This window comes from Oryctolagus cuniculus, chromosome 13 (assembly GCF_051225735.1).
Source record: "Oryctolagus cuniculus isolate XC-2025 breed Fujian yellow rabbit chromosome 13, ASM5122573v1, whole genome shotgun sequence".
Classification (NCBI taxonomy): domain Eukaryota; kingdom Metazoa; phylum Chordata; class Mammalia; order Lagomorpha; family Leporidae; genus Oryctolagus; species Oryctolagus cuniculus.
The window spans coordinates 60,477,058-60,497,177 of record NC_142879.1 but is presented as its reverse complement, the minus strand read 5'-3'; the positions used below and the strand labels follow the sequence as shown (position 1 = coordinate 60,497,177).

General features: G+C 35.4%; 1 protein-coding gene across 8 annotated transcripts in view; it reads left to right on the top strand.

The window, feature by feature from the left end:
* The window catches only part of RYR2 (ryanodine receptor 2), a 772,754-nt gene that overhangs the window by 298,845 nt on the left and 453,789 nt on the right, over positions 1–20,120 (top strand). For 6 of the 8 annotated variants that reach the window (XM_089311246.1, XM_089311245.1, XM_089311243.1 and 3 more), the window contains exons 1-3: positions 12,167–12,270; positions 15,041–15,119; positions 17,638–17,750. In XM_089311246.1, coding sequence (XP_089167372.1) covers positions 12,190–12,270; positions 15,041–15,119; positions 17,638–17,750 — 273 coding nt within the window. In that variant the 5' untranslated portion in view covers positions 12,167–12,189. 8 annotated transcript variants of the gene reach the window in all.

Here is a 20,120-nt window from a genome sequence, read left to right as displayed (position 1 = left end):
CAATGTATTTCTTAAAACTCATACGTAATTGGATAATATATTATTGGAAAATATTATTTATCTTCCATTTTTTATGGATTTTGTAAATGTATTTATTGATCTAAAAGTTGATCAAATTGATTGTAAATTTTTAATTTTTCTTCCTTGATTAGCTTCATGTAAATTATTCTCCTTTTCACATTTGCAGGAACTCAATGATTCTTGCGAATAAGAGACATGTCATGAAATCGCTCTGCATTGCTTCTTCCTAAGTGCAACTTTATTGTATGTTAGTCAGTCTTTTAACTCTGTGGACCATTTGTCTTGTCTTGTGTGTCTAGCTGATAATTCATTCCCAGCACATGCTATTGCTAAGCCCTTCTTTATGTATTTGGAGATTGAGTCTGATATATCATTGCCACTAATTCTGTTTAAGGAACTATGCTTTCTTTATGTAATATAGATCATTAAAGATCTGCTCTAGCTGATTTTAGTAGCTGACATTTGATTATAAATTATTTCTTTTGAAAAAATCCATAATACTTAGGGTGTGTGTGTGTGTGTGTAGTGAGTATGATTATGATGGTATAATATGTTTTTGAGAAATCATTGATAGCAATGAAAATATGACAGATACTATTTTCCTGATAAATGTAAAAATGAAAATATCTCATACTTCTTGAATTATTTTCATTAGAATAAATATAAGCACCTGTCCTTTGGGGAGAATAAACATGCGTGATAACTGTACTGGATTGGACAAGCTTCTTTTGTTTCTTTTTGCTCCAGGATCTGATGTAAAGAGTTGGATTCATTGCTAGGATAAGTTAATGTTTAAAATGTTTAACTTACACAAAAGCAAAATATCCTGAAAATTTTTTAATGAAAGCCATATAGTTCAGTAAGGTATTCTTTCATAAAATAGCAATATGATGTTTTTAAAATACAAAGACAAGGGTAGGTTTAGAAGAAGTATTTATGAAGACTAAATAAATTTTAGAGAAGCTAAAATACAGTGCTATAAGAAACCAGTTGAATTTCACCAGCAATTCAGGAATTTCCACCTATATATTCAGGTTAATTCTTTTAATGCCACTTTGTAACATTTTTAAAATTATGATTATGTTATACAGTTTGTACACATTGCCTTCTGGGTGCATGCTTTCTAAGGGATGGAAATACTTAGCCATTGGCCAAAATTTCCAACTAAGTAGCATTAGATTTAATGAATTTTTTAAGGGAAAAAATTACAAATACACTTAAATGCAACAAGATCCTGAGGTAAGCCTCCAGTCTGACAGGACAACAATCGCACATTCCATAGAAAGGGTGAGTTATAGACACTGACCTTGGATACTGAATATATCCCTCAATTTTTTTTTTATGATGCTGATGCATTGGCTAGGGAACGTGGAATGTTACAGAAGAAAGAGTATGCTCACATGTGGCTTTTTTGATTCTATTTACACTGTGTGATTGTTGTTACTTACTTCTTAAAGAGCCACATAATGAGATTAATATACATTTGTCAATAAATACAACTTTAAGAATAATTTTATTCCCATATGATTTCAGAATTATTTGGCAGAGTATGCCTTTTAAATTATGAAATTTATGTTAGAAATATTGGGACAAGAGAAATTTTGTATTGAATATCATGAGGAAAATTATAGTTAGGTTTTGTTTTTCCAGATTGATTCTTCTAATTATATAGATTTTTATGGTTAGAGAATAGTAGGTCTGATATATTTGAGAATTGGGTAAATGTTCAATTTTGTTTGCGAAGACATTGGATTAATCATGTACCTGGTGCATTTGCAGTCTAATGCCTTTTGAGTTCTGATTATTAAATTAATTTATTGTTTGATGAGATTTAATGTAGTTAATTAAAAGCTTGAATACTTTTTTTATATTTTAGAATTCAAAATAGATTTTGGTTCAGGAACCACATTTTTATTGATTTAAATGACAGTAATTGAAACGTTGCTAGTTATTTATTTGTTTGTTTGTTATTTATTTTGGCTTTTTCTTTCCACAGCAAGTTGATGTGGAAAAATGGGTATGTGTTTCCATGTATTTGCAATGAAATTGTGATCCAAAAGTGCATGTTTGCTGTTGCCTCTAATCTTTTTATTTTGCTTCCTAGTGTGCTTTTACGATTAGTGTTCAAACTAACTGCTTTATTGTAATGAACAAATATTTTACAGGTCTCAAATTATACTTTTATATGTTTTGGTTTGTTTCATCTGTAATTGTACATACCAAAATATTCTCCACCCCGAGAACCATGTAGTTTTAATATAATTGGCTTGGGAATGATGATACGCTTTGGGTCAATGGGAAGGTTTTTGTTATTTTGTGGTAAATCTTTTGCCACAAAGCCACGATGACTTAATCTTAAAATCCTACTGTTTAGCCCTTAAGCTTTACCATAGAAAACAGTAATTAAACCGTGTAGGTGAATAGCTGTATCTTGTGGAAACAGGCAGTTGCCGGATTCTGGAGGCCAAGTTTACGGGCCAGCATTGTCATAAGTAGCATCACTTATAATACTGAAGTAACACTACTACCTTTGGTTTCAGTTTCTTCATCTGTTAGAAAAAAAAAAAAAGACAGGAAAAAAAGAGAGAACAAGAGGGAGGAAGGTCCTTTTCAATTCTTAATACCCTGGGATTCTGAATGGAAATTAGTATCTCACCAAAACTAATGTCCCTACTCTTTTTTTCCTCAAGGGTACAAAAAAGTTGCATTGCGTTATTCTTTTCTGGTCTGCGATTTACTGTTATGAATGTTAAGATTGTTGCAACATGTGACTACATTTTATCTGCACTGTTTTTCCTGGACTTGGAATCCAGTTCTCTTGATGGAGCCTTCTGAGAATTTTGCTCTTTTCTATGTCTTTTCAGTGCCTGTTCATTAGTGTTTCCCAAACAGACATGTGTCCACCCTGGCTTTTTGCAATGTTTGCTCTTTTTAACTCCTTTCAGCCCTATATTTTTAATTCCTTTCAGTTCTATAATTTATAGACAGAGAATCTTTTGTTTATTAAAGTTACTCTTTTCATGATGTAGACACCATAATGACCTTTGAGATCGACTTCTTTATAAAATTCCTAGGAACAATTTACATATATCATCCATCCTTTCCTAATTAAACCATTCCCACTTTTATTCAATGGTCAGTTTTTGAAATTTCATAATTTCCTCTGCTAGTAGTTAAATTTTGATCCCAGCTTCACAATTCTCTTGTTGGTCTCGGAAGGCTCTTTCTAGTAACAAGGATGTCATCTCTTTGTCCTGATTCTCCTAATCGCAGCATCCAGAAACACTTCCTTCTGTGTTTTTAATCTTTGACTAATGCTACCTTCTTGTTTTCAAATATTATTCTTTGATTAATTAATTAATTTGAGAGGCATGGAGACAGAGAGGCAAAGATAGACAAAGATAAAGACAAACACAAACACATACATACATATACATATATTCACACACAAAAATCAAATGTCGTGCTCCCATCTGCTAGTTCACTCCCTAGATGTCTTCAGTAGCTGAGGCTGGGTCAGGCTAAAGTCAAGAGCTAGGAACTCAATCAAATTTCCCACATGTGTAGCAGGGATTCAACCACTTCACTTGTGCCATCACCTGCTGCCTCCTAGGGTGCATATTAGTAGGAAGTTGGAGTCAGGAGTGAAGTCAAGACTCAAACCCAAGCATTCCAGTTTGGGATGTGGACGTCTCAACCCAGTGTCTTAGCTTCAAAGTCAAACATGCACCTTTGAAATATGATTACACTTAGTGATAAAACATGTTGATGATGAAATATGTGCTCATTTAGATAGCATATAATGAAAACGTTTTGTTGCTTTTGCTTTAGGACACTGATGAACATTGTATGTGCGTGTTTGTGTGTGTGTATCTTAGTAAATTTTAGATTTGAGCTCTTTTTTTGTTTTGTTTTGAAGATCTGTACAAGTCAAATGTGCTTTTGACAATTAGAAATTTTAGATTCTACTGTAACATGTATACCTTGAAAAGTAATAGAAAATCATATAATCCCCTAGCCAACTACCTCAGGATTATTCAGATTGCTTTGTTGGACTCATTCTTCTCTGTCCTTTAGGTTAAATTAGAAAGAATCCTGTGACCTCTCTCATATTCACCGAGTAAAGCACCCTACAGTCCTTCCACGTCATACAAATCTCATCTCATTAATTAAAATGCCCTATCATGTGTAATATGCAAAGCTGTGAATTTAATTCAAGTTAACTTATCTGGATTAGCTGACACTGCTCCAGGCAGGAGACCTGGAGGCAAGAACGTGTGGGAAGTGGCTTCTCTGTTCATCCTATAGGTTTCTCATGGTCGTATTCATGTCTGAAGCTTCTGGCACTGTTAGTTGTATTGGAAGGAGAGAAAAGGGGAGAGTCTGTGGGAACTAACATCCTTAATTGTAGCATCATCTATCAGGCTTGGTACATGTTAAAGCTGACTTTCTCTGTGGATATTTGACAGGTGTCTGATGGGGGTTCCCATCACCAGAAACCTCTAACCTGTGGTTCTCTTGCTGTAGCCAAATATTTCTCTTCCAGCTAGTCAGTGGAAATTGCTTCTTTATCCTGGAAGCTGTTAACATCTTCTAAGACAATTCCTGTCTGGATGTACCCAGTATATCCTCCATTTGCTTGTTGGCAACACAGTTACTTCTCTGTTGCAGAACTATGGAATCTGCAGCCAGCCTCTTGCCTGAACCTACCAGTGCTTCTCTGACAGATGACTTCCTTTCTTCCCAACCTGCCAACAGCCTGTAGGCGGGCAGTGGTCTAAGGATAGTCATTGGATTGGCAATTACCCACTTTGGTGTAGGTGGCATATGTTCCATTACAGTGTATTTTACAATATGATAATGCCTGGCAATGTTTTGTTCTGAGACAGGTGCACTACTTGCTTGTCTAGAATGAGCTTCACTCTCACAGATTAAGACCTTCAGGGACTCCATAAACTTATATATGGAAATTAATATGTCTTCTTTTTAGATTATGTGATGGCGTAATTCTGGATAGCTTCATCATGAGTGGTCAGTCTCTCTCTCAGTGTCCCTCTTCTGTTTTCTTCTCTGTTTCCCTTTCTTTGTTTCTCTCCTTTCCTCAGTCCTTTCCCTCTATCAGTGTCTCTTTGAACATATGTGTGCTTGCTCAAACAGAAGCCCACTGAGTTATCAAATGCTGCTTTTTACATTTAAAAGAGAACAGCATTTCTGAATCCTGGCTTAAAAACTAATTAACTGTTGATTCCATCTCCTTTGGACCATAAAAGAATGGAACATACCATAAAATTGTAATGAAGCATTAACTATAGACCAAATGGTATCTTTTACCTATTATTCCTCTTTTGAAAAACACATGAGGGCTGTTGTAATTGTTAAAATAAAAAATCATTCCACATGTTCCTAAATCAACAGTTATTTAAAAAAAAATGCTTTTTCTCAAACAACTACTATTATGTGAGGGTCTGTGAAATGATTTCATTCATGCTTTAAATGGGTTGAAAAATATATAGAGGATTTTTTTACATATATGTGGTAATCTGAATTTAGGGCAGTCTTTATATCTTCATGTCATTGTCATTTATATATCCTCCATAAAGATCTATTTGTTTTTGATGCAGAGGAATTCTTCATCAAGATAAGCTGGGAAAAGAAGAAAACCCTAGATAGCTCTTCTATTCCATCATTTGGATATTTATGCAGCTCTTTGACTTACGAGCATGTGTCTCAGAGATTAAAGTATTAGGAATTATGGTAGCTATTTGGAATCACTTATTGCTGTTACCCCTTATAAAGAAAAGCTAGATAATTATACACATGCATACACATACACACATTTATGTCTATTCCATTATACCCCAAAAGAAAACTTATTTCAGTACAGTCTGCATGGAGCTGGTAGTTAGTTGTAAAGAACAGTAGTTGTTACAGATCTTTCACAAAACACAATGTATTCTTTTCAAACTTATCTGCATGAATACATAACTAAATGTCAGTGATAGTCATGAACATGAGTGACACATGAGCATTTCTCTGGGCTGCATGTGTAATTGTTCTTCTGCTGACTGAAAGCCACATCACTTTCCGATGCTTTCTGGACCTAATGTCCACATGTCTGTCTTATCAGTGTGGCCTTGACATATTTTCATCAAGGAAACCCTAGAAATTTAAGCGTTTATATAGAATATTTTCATCATAAGAGCAATAGTTGAGGTTTTCCACAAATATATATGCACATATGGTATTAAATTGTATATATGGATATAATCATATGTTTGGAACTTGGAATTGTTGATATTGCATTTCTTTTGTCTCCTAAAAATTGTTGGGAGAATCTTTAATGAAATATGGCCACTTGCAAATCCAAGTCTTTGGTGGTAACATTTCAACATAATGAAGTTCACCCAGTATTTAAACTCATAAAGGAAAGGTTGCCAGTTGGAATATTATGGAGAATCTTTTTTTTTTTTTCCCCCACAGGCAGAGTGGACAGTGAGAGAGAGAGACAGAGAGAAAGGTCTTCCTTTTGCCGTTGGTTCAGCCTCCAATGGCCACCACGGCCAGCGCACTGTGGCCGGCGCACCACGCTGATCTGATGGCAGGAGCCAGGTACTTATCCTGGTCTCCCATGGGGTGCAGGGCCCAAGCACTTGGGCCACCCTCCACTGCACTCCCTGGCCACAGCAGAGAGCTGGCCTGGAAGAGGGGCAACCAGGACAGAATCTGGTGCCCCAACCGGGACTAGAACCTGGGGTGCCGGCGCCGGTAGGCGGAGGATTAGCCTAGTGAGCCCTGGCGCTGGCCAGATTGTCATTTTTTTAAATGACAAGAACTGCCCCACCTCCACTCCCATGGTTGTTGCCCTGTTTCTAGTTTCCTATCTAATATAATTTTAGGAGACTTTTCAATAAAAGCACTTTTAAAAGCTGTAAGAGGTCCTTATTTGAAAGAATAGATTATAAAATCAGTATTCATTTCATGAAACTGAAATACCAGTTTTTAAAAAACCAAGTTCAAACTGAAAGACATAATTATGGTAGAGGATTTTATTTATTTATAATATATGGTGCTGTTTTATTTGTTCTTCCACTCATAATCATGTGTAATTGCTAAGAAAACCTGTTAGGTCTTATGGATCTACCACTTCCAGAGACTAGTGCTGAAAGGCTAAAGATGATTCTGCAGCTTTTTGTCCTCCATTTGACTCCCAATGGTGACTATGTTTATGCTGAAACTTAATGAGAGCAATTTCTCTTCCTGGTTTTCATGATGATGTAGCATGTATTTGGTTATGCCCCTAGCTCTTGCTAATATTTGGATCTTTATCCAACCTGTCAATTTGAAGTAATTGAATTAACTGAGTTACTGCCACTTTTGGTTTTACCTCAAAGAACTAAAATTTCCCCCTTTATATTTCTGTACAAATTGATCATCATCCACAAAATTCTTCTACAAGATATGGGTCAGAATCAGTGCTGTGTTCCTATACCATAATCACCTTTATATCATCTCTCACTGTATTTTAGCTTATAGAAATTTGATGAATAGAATAAATCAAATAATTAATCCCTTTATGAAATATATGTAAACATAAAAATGAGTCTTCTATACCTAAAGAGGCTATATCCTCCAATATTTATGTGTGAATTTATTTTTTTTATTTTCATCATGTCATCAACTTCTAAAGGGTTTTCATTTATTCTTTATCTGCTTGTTGATTTTCATCATACCTAAGCAATGCCTCCATTTATATTAAGGTCACATATTTATCCTTTATGTTTTAATGTGTTTTGCTTTCTTTTTTGCCCTTGAATGATCCCTTTGAAGCATCTCATAATGATATAACCTTGATAATGTCTAGTACATAAGCCAAATTGGCCAATAAATCATTTGTACACAAAGCTAAAGTCAATAATGCCAGAAATAATCTTTGATATTCTTATATATTTTTTGAAAATTATGTGTGTCCATTCCATCTGCAGTTCCTTCTCATTCTGCAGATGGATATTTTCACCTTTGCTTATTTTGCAGTGTGCATCCTGTTTTGTTGTACATGTAGATCCCTCTCCTCCATGGCTTGTGTTTCCTGAAGGCAGACACAATTTAGGGAATTCGGAATAACAGATTCACTAACTCTACTGACCATTCTTTTTCTGTCTCCTATAACTTTAAAATCACTCAGATGTTTCACAAAAATCAGACTGAGGATATTTTTTCTTAAATCCCCCAAACATACTTCAATTAAAAATAAGAGCTTGTGAAGATAGTATCTAAACAATGTTCTGTGGCAAAGGGTTGCAGTTTTGTTGTTTGTTTGAGTTAAGGCTTAAAATTTATTTTTCCTGATTCTCATTAGATGATAGCTCCATCATTAGTGTGTCATATGTAAGCTTGAGTTTGATCAGTTTTGCATGGAAAAATAGTTTCCAATATAGTTGACTGTTAATATCCATTACAAAATGTAACTACAGAGCCCATATTTTCTGCAAGAATGACATGATTCTTTATAATTTACCTTTAAAATTATAATCTTGAAAATTGAAATATGAGTCTCAATGGGATTTCCATTTAGTGATAATCATATTACTGCGTATGCATGTTTCAGGGCAATGGCTGTCATCTTTCGAAATACCTATATCAGAAAACTAATTTGTTGATGTGTTTAAAACTAATATGAATATGTCTGTCTTTTCTCTGTAAGACTTAAACATGTTCCTGACAAGTAAATTTAGCCCTAAGTTTAGAAATATGGCATCATTTCTCCTTCTTAGTTTTTTTAATATTTGTATATCCTTCTAGGAATAAGAAGTCAAGAAAATGTTAGGGGTCTAAAAAATGTAGGAGGATACATGTTATATTTTCTAGAAGAAAAGTCATGTGATATACTTCATGAGAGGAGATTGTGCCATATTAAGAGAAAAAGAGAAATGTCTTTATGATTTTTATTTGAAATTCATATCTCACAAAATGTAGTATCTAGAGAAATGCTTATTGTTACTTTGCATGAAATATGAGCAGCTCATTGTGGCATAGTAGTTTATACCCTACCTTACCTGTTTCTAATCCTCTACTTTTACTAAAATTAATTGGGTTGCTATTTATGTTATTGCATTTTTATACTGAAAATGAAAGTTTTTTTAAGCACTCTCAGGAAAGTTCAAAATTATACCTTTCCTCATGCTTAGATATGCTTAGATTCACACATTAAAATGTAGTGGCATGTTTTCACAGAAAGAGGACGAACTAATGTAAGAACGTGTTGATTTCTGCTTGCTACAGCTTTTCTCTAGCATGTAGTTGATACCAAGTTTTGTTGGAACAACACAGTGAATGTATTTTTTATGTTTACTTTTCACATACTCCATTTAGAATAATGGAGTCTATACATAAATGATTTTGGAATAAGTCTTTGAAATGATTTATATATAATATTTTCTCTCTTTTCCTTATGCCCCTACAGAAATTCATGATGAAGGTAAGACATGGGATTTGTAGTGCTTTGTTTTAAGCATGGTTGTGCATATATGCTTATATTTTTTTTAGTTCTTGGAAGTTTTCCTCACTTTTTAAAAAAGTTATTTATTTATTTATTTGAAAGAGTTGGTGGGAGGGGAGAGAGAGAGATCTATCTGGTGCAAATGGCTGCAAAGGCTGGAGCTGGACCAATCTGAAGCCAAGAGCTAGGAGCTTCTTCTAGGTATCCTGTGTGGGTGTAGGAGCCTAAGAACTTGGACCGTCCTCTCTGCTTTCCCAGGTGCATTAGCAGGGAGCTGTCTAGGAAGTGGAGCAGCTAGGACTCAGACTGGAGCCTTTATGGGATGTCTGCACCACAAACAACAACTTTATCCATACACCACAGCACCAGACCCGGCTTTCTTCGCTTTTAAACCTTATAAACATAAAATCAAACCATGAAACATTTAAATTTAAATTAAGCAATCACAATTTTTGATTAAACTACATAACAAACATGTTGTTAAGTGTTAAGAATTTTTTCTGCTAAAACAAATTTATTTATTTTTTTATCTCCATTTAGAATGTTCACTCTACAGATTATGCTGGCTATTTTGTGTTGAAGGATTCTTGTATAAATAAAACAGGAAATTCTTACACTAAATAAATTAGATTATTGCCAACCCTCTTTTTGTTTCTCAACCACATTAGAAAGATGAAAAGATTATAAAGAGAAACAAATGAGAAGAAAAGAATAAACATATGGCTGTATCATTGAAGGCATATATAGTAGAAGGATTTGAAGAGTAGAATGTAGTTATATTGGGTTGTATAGTAGAAAATTTTTGTTTCATTTTACAGACTTGCCACATTTTTTGTAACACTTACATGATTTTACTTTTATTCTAAAAGTTGAGAGAAATTGAGAAATGTATGTGTTTTAAATTAATAAATACTTACTAGACTCTACAGTTTCAAAAAATGTTTTAAAAATACAAAACACACAGAAACGAAATAAGAAAGATTAAAACACAGTCAATAATTTTCATGTGTGTTTAAAACTACTTTAGTTGATCTCCTTCATTGTGATCATGAATTTATGATTCATGGTTTTCTGCCCCGTTACCTTTTAAGCTTATGACGGTAATCCCTCAAATGTAGTTGGAATAATCCAATTTGTCCCCCTGCAATGAGAATAATAATAGATAAATAAATTATGCTCCATAGCTATTATTCTAAATAAATATAAAAGTAGAATTTACAGTAAAACTTTTCCTTATAAAATGGATTTCTAAATGGACTTTTTTAAAAAAGATTTATTTATTTATTTGAGAGGCAGAGTTAAAGACAGAGCGAGAGAGAGACAGAGAAAGAAATATTTTCGATCCGCTGGTTTACCCCCCAAATGGCCACAATGACCGGAGCTGGGTCAGGCCAAAGCCAGGAGCTTCTTCCAGGTCTCCCACATGGGTGCAGGGGCCCAAGCACTTGGGGAATCTTCCACTACTTTTCCAGGCCATAGCAGAGAGCTTGATCAGAAGTGGAGCAGCTGGGATACGAACCAGTACCATATGGAAAGCCAGTGCCCTAGGCAGAGGCTTAACCTACTACACCACAGTGCTAGCCACTACATGGACATTTTTTACAAGACCCTGGAAATCTAGAAGCATGGGAATTCCAAGTAATACTAAGTTGGTATTAAAATTATAAATAGTATATGTACAGTGGTGTTGATTAGATTTTATTTGAGGACTTGACCCTTTTAAATCCACTTGTATGATTTTATTTTACACTGTTGTGTAATATTCACCCTATTGATCATCTGAGAGGTATAGAAAAGAAGAAGTGGTTCTTGGTTACAGTAAGTCAAATTTATAATAGGAAATAATAATTGCTCTCTAAAGGAAACCTTCATTTTTTCTTTTTTAATAATTTAATTAATTTATTTATTTGACAAGCAGAGAGAGAGAGAGAGAGAGGTTGACTATCCAAATGGCTGCAATGGTCGACGCTGGGCTAGGCTGATAGCAGGAGCCCAGAACTCAGAACAGCATCAGCACCACTGGGTGGATTTTTGAAATGGGACTTGTCTGTATATTCCTGAGAACTGGCTCAGAATCTCAGTGCTAACGCCCACCCAGAAATTTGTGTTGTAGCATGCATGCTCTCCAGGTGAGGGTATATACATGCTAAAATTTCAGAAGCACTCTTCTAATTCACAGAGGGCAATGGGACTTTTTCTATAAGCAGCTGTTCAGAATGGAAAGTCTTTAAGCCAGGAGGCAATATGATCAGTTTTTTACTTTAGGAAGACTCATGCATTGAATCAGTGTTCATTTAGTCGTTATTGTGTGTCAGGCAGTTAGATAGATACTCAGAATACAGTGGTGACTCAGATACCATGCTTCCTGCTCAGTGGATACCATAACATAGCAGGAGACCAAATAATAAAGTAAATGATGAATAAATGATTGCATATTATGATAATTCATTGCTGCAATCAAATTCCTTCCTGAAGAACTAGATCAAATGCTAAACCTACAGTCAAGGTTTTCTTATTAGATGCCAATTGAAGCACTATTTCCATAACACTTTGCTTCTGTAGTAGCTCTGACTGCATTCTTTGCCACTAAACTTTCCTTGAAAGTGAAAAGAGCATTTAATTGACTTTAAGTTGCTTTTTTGTGTTTTTCTCCTCTCCTATTTCTCTTCTCTATGCAGACTGCTCAAGGTGGTGGCCATCGAACACTCCTGTATGGTCATGCCATATTGCTACGTCATTCCTATAGTGGCATGGTGAGTAGACATTTTTATTTCTTTTATATGATCATGCTTGTTAACTTGGACATACGTAGTCAGGTTATGTTGGCAATATCATTTAAGAAATAGCATTCCTGATTTTTGTTGTATGTAATCTCTAGTGTCTTTTGCCCTATTTAGTTTTCTCATTTAGAAGATGAATGGTAGATTAGATTCTGTCTAATATCCTTTCGTTCTATTTTATGAATGTGACCCCTATTTTAATACTTTACTTTTTATAGAATAGGTTTAAGAGACATGTAATAGTTAATTAAAATATTTCTCTTTTCTGACTTTGTTTTTAAACAGTTCACGTATTAGAGAATTCAAATATCCTTGCTGACATTTATGATAAAAAAAATCTACCTGTAATCTGCAATGTCATTTCTGTACACTAACTTCTTTTGCTTCTTCTCTAGATATTCTTTGTTTTTCTACATCAGCTCCTTGTTTTACTGTTATCTGTTGGGCTCCTCTCTGGCACCAATTTCTGATTTTATCTCTCCTGTGTATTAAAGGAACACAGATCTTTGTTTTTATATAAACAAATTTTAAAAGTTCGTGAAGATGTACATTTTTCCATTTTTTATGGACTCTCCGAAGTCTCATATTTTATATAAATAATTTTGATTACATCCTTTTAAGAGTTTTATTAAATTATAAGAAACTATAAAAAATATTCTGATCACACCAGTAATGCCATTTGCATTAATATGCTGTATCATGTAAATTGGTTTAATAAGAAAAATTGTGATCACCTCAGCTGAAAAAGATCTTTAATAAAGCTCAACACCCATTCCTGATAAAAAATCGGCATTGCTGATCATTTCCTCAATGATAAAGGATATCGATGTTAAGTCTATAGCCAACATCATAATTATGAAATACTGAAGTCATTCTTAATAAAACTGACTAAAACACATGAGCAAAAAAAGGATAAGATGTATCTATCATTTTGTCTATCATTACTATTTAACATTGTTCTTGAACTTTTGGTTGTCATGGCAAGATATGAAATAAAGTATAAGAGTTTAATGAAGTTCTGGATAAAAGACAAATATATAAACACCACTTGTACATATAGAGCAATTATATATTAAAATTCCTTGGAAAGAATTTGGCCTTCCATGGCAATCAAAACACATGAACTGCAGGAAATAATAATGTTCTGTCTGTTTTGAGGAAACCACACACAGCACATAAAGATCCTGGAGTTGGTTGTTAGATCTGGATTCAGTCTCACTTTGTCACATGCTGAGAAGTCTGGATTACCTCAGGGAACCTCTTTAAACCTATGATTGCATCTGGAAATTTCATTCACTCAGATAATGAATATTATTCTGCATCTGTTGGTGCTGGACAGTGTTCTAGATGCGGGCTATACTCATGAAGAACATAGCCCTCATGGAAGTTGACTCACATTCTGTGGAGTGATTATATCCATCTCAGCAATGCTGTGACCATTAGAGAAGGGAATGTATGTTAATATTTACAGTGCCTAGTACGTTAGTATTATTGAAAAGTATTATAGAAGATGTTAGTAGGAATCACTTTTTGTTTAAGCCTTGGAAGTCTGAGTATTGTGAACTTGCTACTTTTTGGTAAAGAAATGCAGTCCTTTAAACTAGTTCATGTCTAATGTCTCTAAACCTCAAGGACCACTGTGGGATCCCTGTCATTAAGTCAGACCCACACTCTTGCACAAGTTAAAAACAGGTCTGAGGGCCCTTGAAGTCTTTCCTTTGGCCTTGGGATCTAGTGCTTTGTAGTCAAGAGACAAAAGCAGAGCCTCCAGATCAATTTGACTGTACACCCCTATGGTGGTGTCTTATACCTAACATAAGCATATTTGCCCCCAGTGGGTCCATCTATATTCTGCATTCTTACACATAAAGAAACCTACCTACCTGGATGGGTCCTGCTCTATAGTATTCATTTTTCCAGGCTTTGCATGAATTGTCCAGTAATTCTGAAGGGTGGGAGTGGCTGGGCTTACTAGATTCCCAGTGCTGTCCTTAGGTATTCTTTGCAGGATCCCTGCTGTTCTTGGTGGTACACTTGCTTGGTATGGGTTCTAAAGTGTTTGAGCTCCCCCCACATTTACCTTTGTGTCCTCCTCCTTAAAACTCTTAAGTCAATTTTTGAAGCTGTGCTGAGGATAAAGGAATTCGCCTGAAAAATGGTCCAAGAATACCCAGTTAGGAAAACCAATGGTCAGGGAAATGGACATGCTGTCCTGTGAGTGGTGGATCACTCTTAGGAAACCATATACATGTGTATACACATGATGAAACTTGCAAGGCAGCATTCTGCACATCAACATCAATTCAGGATGGATTCCAGTGAGTTAGTTTTTTAAATGAAAATAAAACTGGAAGATAAAAGTGAATCGTTTTCAGTTTTTTGGTTGAGAGAGTTCTGTCAGATCATGTTATTCTTTTGCTGATGATCATGAATATCACATGAAGTGAGAGATGTACAAACACGTACGTCCCCAGTTTCTTGTCATCTTGTTCTGACAGAGCACATTTCCATAGTCTTTTATGAGTGGAAAAAAGACCACATTGCCTTTAGAATATTGCTTCTAATGCATGCTGTGTAAGTACTGCCCTGCCTCATAAGCACTTGGAAGCCTGGGCTTTGCATGGAATTTATAGAGTTTTAAGAAAAGAGTAATCAACAGAGATAGAAGGATACCAAGTTACGTGTCAGAATAAGAATGACGTGCCTACATCATTTATGACATCTACTGATTCTATATTTTTAGTATCTGTGTTGCCTCTCCACCTCTCGATCTTCAACTGATAAACTGGCTTTCGATGTTGGCTTGCAAGAGGACACCACAGGTGAGCACCGTGTGCCACAGGAAGCTGTGTTCAGGGACAGCCGGGCGGGGCATGGACTGGAAGAAGTTATGAGACATGATCAGAGGTGCCTTAGCTGGAATCAGGAACAAAACAAAGACTGTCTAATAAAAGTTTTTAATATAAAGTGTATTATTCCTGGTCATTCCCACATAATTAGTTGGATATTGAATGTTTGCACTAGACTTGGTAGAAAAGTACCTATTACACAATTCTCTTGGAGTTCATCATATTAGTGCATGTTGATGAGTTTATGAAGTATTACTGCATGTCTTTTCCATCTTAAAATATGTTTAAGTCTAAATGTAACATATACCATGTCAGCACTTTTTAATAAAGTGATATAAAATGAAAATCATTCATTTTCTGCTACAGGGCATTGTGCTATGTGTTTGTCAAAACATCTATTTACCCATGTGTTGAAATAAAATATGTATGTTTAAATAGGGTATTCAAAAATTCATGGATAGTGTGTATTATGAAAAAAACTATGCATTGCACTGAAATAAATTCATCTTTTGATTCTATTTTTCTATGAACTTTCATGTTAACGTAGTCTTTTGGAGAATCAAAAAATGAAAACACATGTTATATTTGTGGGCCTGTTCGCAGTGCCCTGAGAACTTTGTTTGTTTCTTTATGCCTCTGTACAAATGACTGTTTTATCTTTTACAATGAGTACACATGTTATCTGGAATTGTAAATAAAAAAATTAGTGAAAAAACAATAGAAGGAAATAGGGCAACTGTTAAATTGTTCCTTTCAAGGATGGAATGAAACTACCCCCTCATCCCTCTTTCCCTTTTACAAATTAAAATGAAATTTAAAAACCTTTCTGATAGTCTCTATATTTTCACAAATGATGAATGGATAAAAATAAAGCTACATTTACCAGCCTAATTACCTGTTTTAATAGCCCAACATACTGTTTTCTCCAAGAAATTCTCAGAATCCCAGGTATCAAAAAGATGAACATATTATTTGGATTTTTATATCATTTTATAGAGGCTTAGTTATTTCTCTGTATTTTTGGTAGTTTTTAGTGTCGGTGTATTTCAACACAGTTAAATGAGAAAGAAAGACCTTGATTCTTTCTTCAAAAATCAGATGTGATCTAGAATTTTGTTTTCCTGCACTGATGTGATTATGTAATAGTCAAAACAAGTCAGTCCCTCACCTTACATCCTGATCCTTTTATTCTACTCTATTTTTTCTCATACCTCCTGACTTATTCTGAATTACTGAATTATTTATTGTATTTATTATGCATTGTCTGCCTGTCTTCATCAGAAATACACTTACAAGGGAGATACTTTTTTTCTTCCTTGTTCATTGATGTATCCCCAGCTACTAATACCATGATTGGAAAACAGTGGGTGCTTTATAATGTTTGCGTGAATGAATTAAAAAAAATCTCCAACTCTGAAAATGTGCTTTGAATGAGTGCAGGTAAGGAATGCTGCCACGTGACTTTCAAGTATGTGGTTTGTGGTAGGCAAATGTCTCAAGACAGATTACATACTGGCTGCAAGAATGGTCAAGAAATAGTATTTGATGATTCACTTACCCATTCACCCAAGGAATTTTTATTGAGTGCCTACACCATGCTAGAAGGATCTGGGAAAACTCCAGTGAACAAACTCAGTCCCTGCTGTTATGAAATTTACATTCTGGCCCTGTGGAATTAGTGAAGAAAAAAATGTGTTCTGGAAAAACAATAAAGCAGGGGTAAAGGGGAGAAACTGATAACTATTATATAACAAATATCATGAAAACACTATTTTCATTGTTCAAACTCACATTTAAGTTTTGAAAGTCACATGGAACAAACTGAAGAATGGTTGTATAAACATCTATCTTGGGTAATGGGACTGAAGAATTAGCAGTGCACTTGTGCTTAATAAGAATTATGATTGACTTTGTCTCAATGAAATTTCTTAATTTCTGTAAAATCTGTATCCATCTATGGTAGAATTTTCTTAATATTTCACTCTCAGGTTAATAGAAGCTACCATATTTTAAAACAGCAAAATAAAACCAGGCAAACAGGAGGACAGGATGAGTAACATTTCTAGATGACAACTTTTTGTGTCCTTTTTTTGAGTCAGGATCCCTAAGTCAGAGATTAAAAAAAAGTTATAATGCAGCTGTCAGAACACAAAACCTCAAGTCCTTTTGAAAGTAAAATGGCAACAAACTAAATGTTTTCCCAGAGAGCATTGTGAACAGTGTAATAGCATGTAGTTGAGTAAAGAATAAGTCAGGATCAGACTGGGGGATTTGGTCTTAAGTTCATGTAAATAAAGAAACTCTTAGTGGGGGGAAATGGCACTGTTACACTCAAGTTTCTGTGAAAAGAATCTTCAATTCAGTGTGTCTTAAGGCATGCTCAGTTGGTTCAGTTTTTTTGATTTTTCATTGTCTAATATTAATTTATTCAAAGAAAACTAGATTTTAAATTAAGAGTTTCTCTGGGTCTACCTTTTCTACCATTCTGCAGGTGAGGCTTGTTGGTGGACCATACATCCTGCCTCAAAGCAGCGGTCAGAGGGAGAAAAAGTACGAGTTGGAGATGACCTCATCTTAGTCAGCGTGTCCTCTGAAAGGTACCTGGTAAGTGTGCAAAGTAGGATCATGGACTTGTGATATGACAAATGACAGGCCAAGAAAATAACCTCTTTTAGGGTTATTTTGCCAGTCATTTAAGAAAATTGCTTATAAGCACCCTTGTATCTCTATTTGATGCGTTGTGCATAAATCTCTATTAGTAGGAGGGTGATGTGACATGAATGTAAATGTCATTTACCAGTCTGTGTGGGCAGGCTTCCCTCATGACTTTGATGTGCATGGTCATGATAATGATAGTACTTGTTTTGGATATTTTTTTTTGACAGGCAGAGTTAGACAGTGAGAGAGAGACAGAGAGAAAGGTCTTCCTTTTTCCATTGGTTCACCCCACAAATGGCTGCCAAGGGTAGCGTGCTGCAGCCGGTGCCCCACGCTGATCCGAAGCTAGGAGCCAGGTGCTTCCTCCTGGTCTCCCATGCAGGTGCAGGGCCCAAGCACTTGGGCCATCCTCCACTGCCCTCCTGGTCCACAGCAGAGCTGGACTGGAAGAGGAGCAACTGGGACAGAACCCGCCACCCCAACCGGTGCCAGTGCTGCAGGCAGATGATTAGCCAAGTGAGCTGCGGTGCCGGCCTTGGATTCTTTTTATTAATAGAATGTAAATGAGATCTAATCTGGAATTTCAGAATTCTGTGGTTTTAATTTTGTGCCCAATGAAAAGGCTATTATGAAGGAAGTTATGATTACCTATTTTGATAGTTAGGAAAGCCAATTATCATGTGAGAAATACTTGCCATGTTAAAAATCAAAAAGAGTTTATGGCTGTCGTTGGCATTGCATTGTTTCAAAGGATAGGGAATAGAAATGGGAGAATGAAGAAATAAGTTCATGTTTCATTATTGAATGCATTTTTTATTTTTCTCATGAGGCCAATATAATAATTTAAGGTATTTAGTAAGTTATGATTTTGCTACAGAATTATCATATTTGGAATTTTGCAGAAAATTAAAATCAATGGATACATGAATTTTGCCAGTACAAAATAATATATTTCAAAGTTGATAAATAAAACAAATACAAAACTGGGAATTATAATCTTTATGTGAAAATCCACATGACAACTTCCTGACATCACAATGAATGATAATTGAAACAAAAATCAGAATCCAAACACATGGCAGTTGAAGCTTACACTGGATGGTAGAAAGTGTGCTATCAAAATATTGTGTGTAATTGAGTCTGGGTTAAGTAAGTGGCTGATACCCCTTTGCTCTGCAAACATGGAAATAGGGTGGGTTTGGGGATGTTGTAAGCCAGTTTTGGTTTATCAACACATTTATTTCCAGTTTTGAAACATGTGTAGGAAGAATCCTTTTGTTTCTCCTGTTTTGCTTGCTTTGTGTGACTGACAGGAACTTTTGGATTAAGTGAAGTGCCTTATGTTGCATAGCTATCAGGGCCTGGAGCATTTGTCTACATTTTATCAAAACAATGTAGGTAGAAACAGTCACCATGCAAATTTCTAAGGCAATACAGGTGTGCAGCTTGTAAAAAATAAGCATTTATCAAGCTCTGGCTGTGTGCACGTGCTGTGTGTTAAGCTGATGAATTTTGATCAGATGGGATTTTGAGAAGTAGTTTTATTTGGAAACCAATAGCAGTAGCAATAACTGCTTTATTTTTTTATATGTAAAGTCTACACATTTTATTTTGTTCTTGATATAACTATGTGCTTTTTGTTGATGGTGTTGTGTAACTTTGTTTCAAAAGAAAATCAGAAATCAGTTTTGAATGCAAACAACTCAATTATTTGCTAACTTTAATTAATCCAATAAACAATACTTTTATTTGTATAGTGCTTCTCTTTAAGATTTTATTTTATTTATTTGACAAGTAGAGTTACAAACAGTGAGAGGGAGAGACAGAGAGAAAGGTCTTTCATCTGCAGGTTCATTCCCCAAATGGCCTCAAAGGCCGGAGCTGGGCCAATCCGAAGCCAGGAGCCAGGAGCTTCTTCAGGGTCTCCCACAGGGGTGCAGGAGCTCAAGGACTTGGGCCATCTTCTACTGCCTTCCCAGGCCATCATCAGAGAGCTGGATTGGAGGAGGAGTAGCCAGGACTAGAACCGGCACCCAAATGGGATGCTGGTGGTGCCGAAGGCAGAGAATTAACCTCCTGCTCCACAGCGTCAGCCCATGCTCTTTAATAAAAAGCATATTCTGATTCATTAACATATCTCTTAGGTAAATAATGATAGGAATTTACCAGTTTTTATATGCCATTCACAGAGCTAAGAGCCTTGCTTGAATTAAAGAATTTAAAGCCATAGCAGGGGCAAGCATTTGGCTCAGCTGTTAAGACGTCACTAGGGATACCTCATCCCATTTAGAAGTGCTTGGTTACAGCCTTGACTTC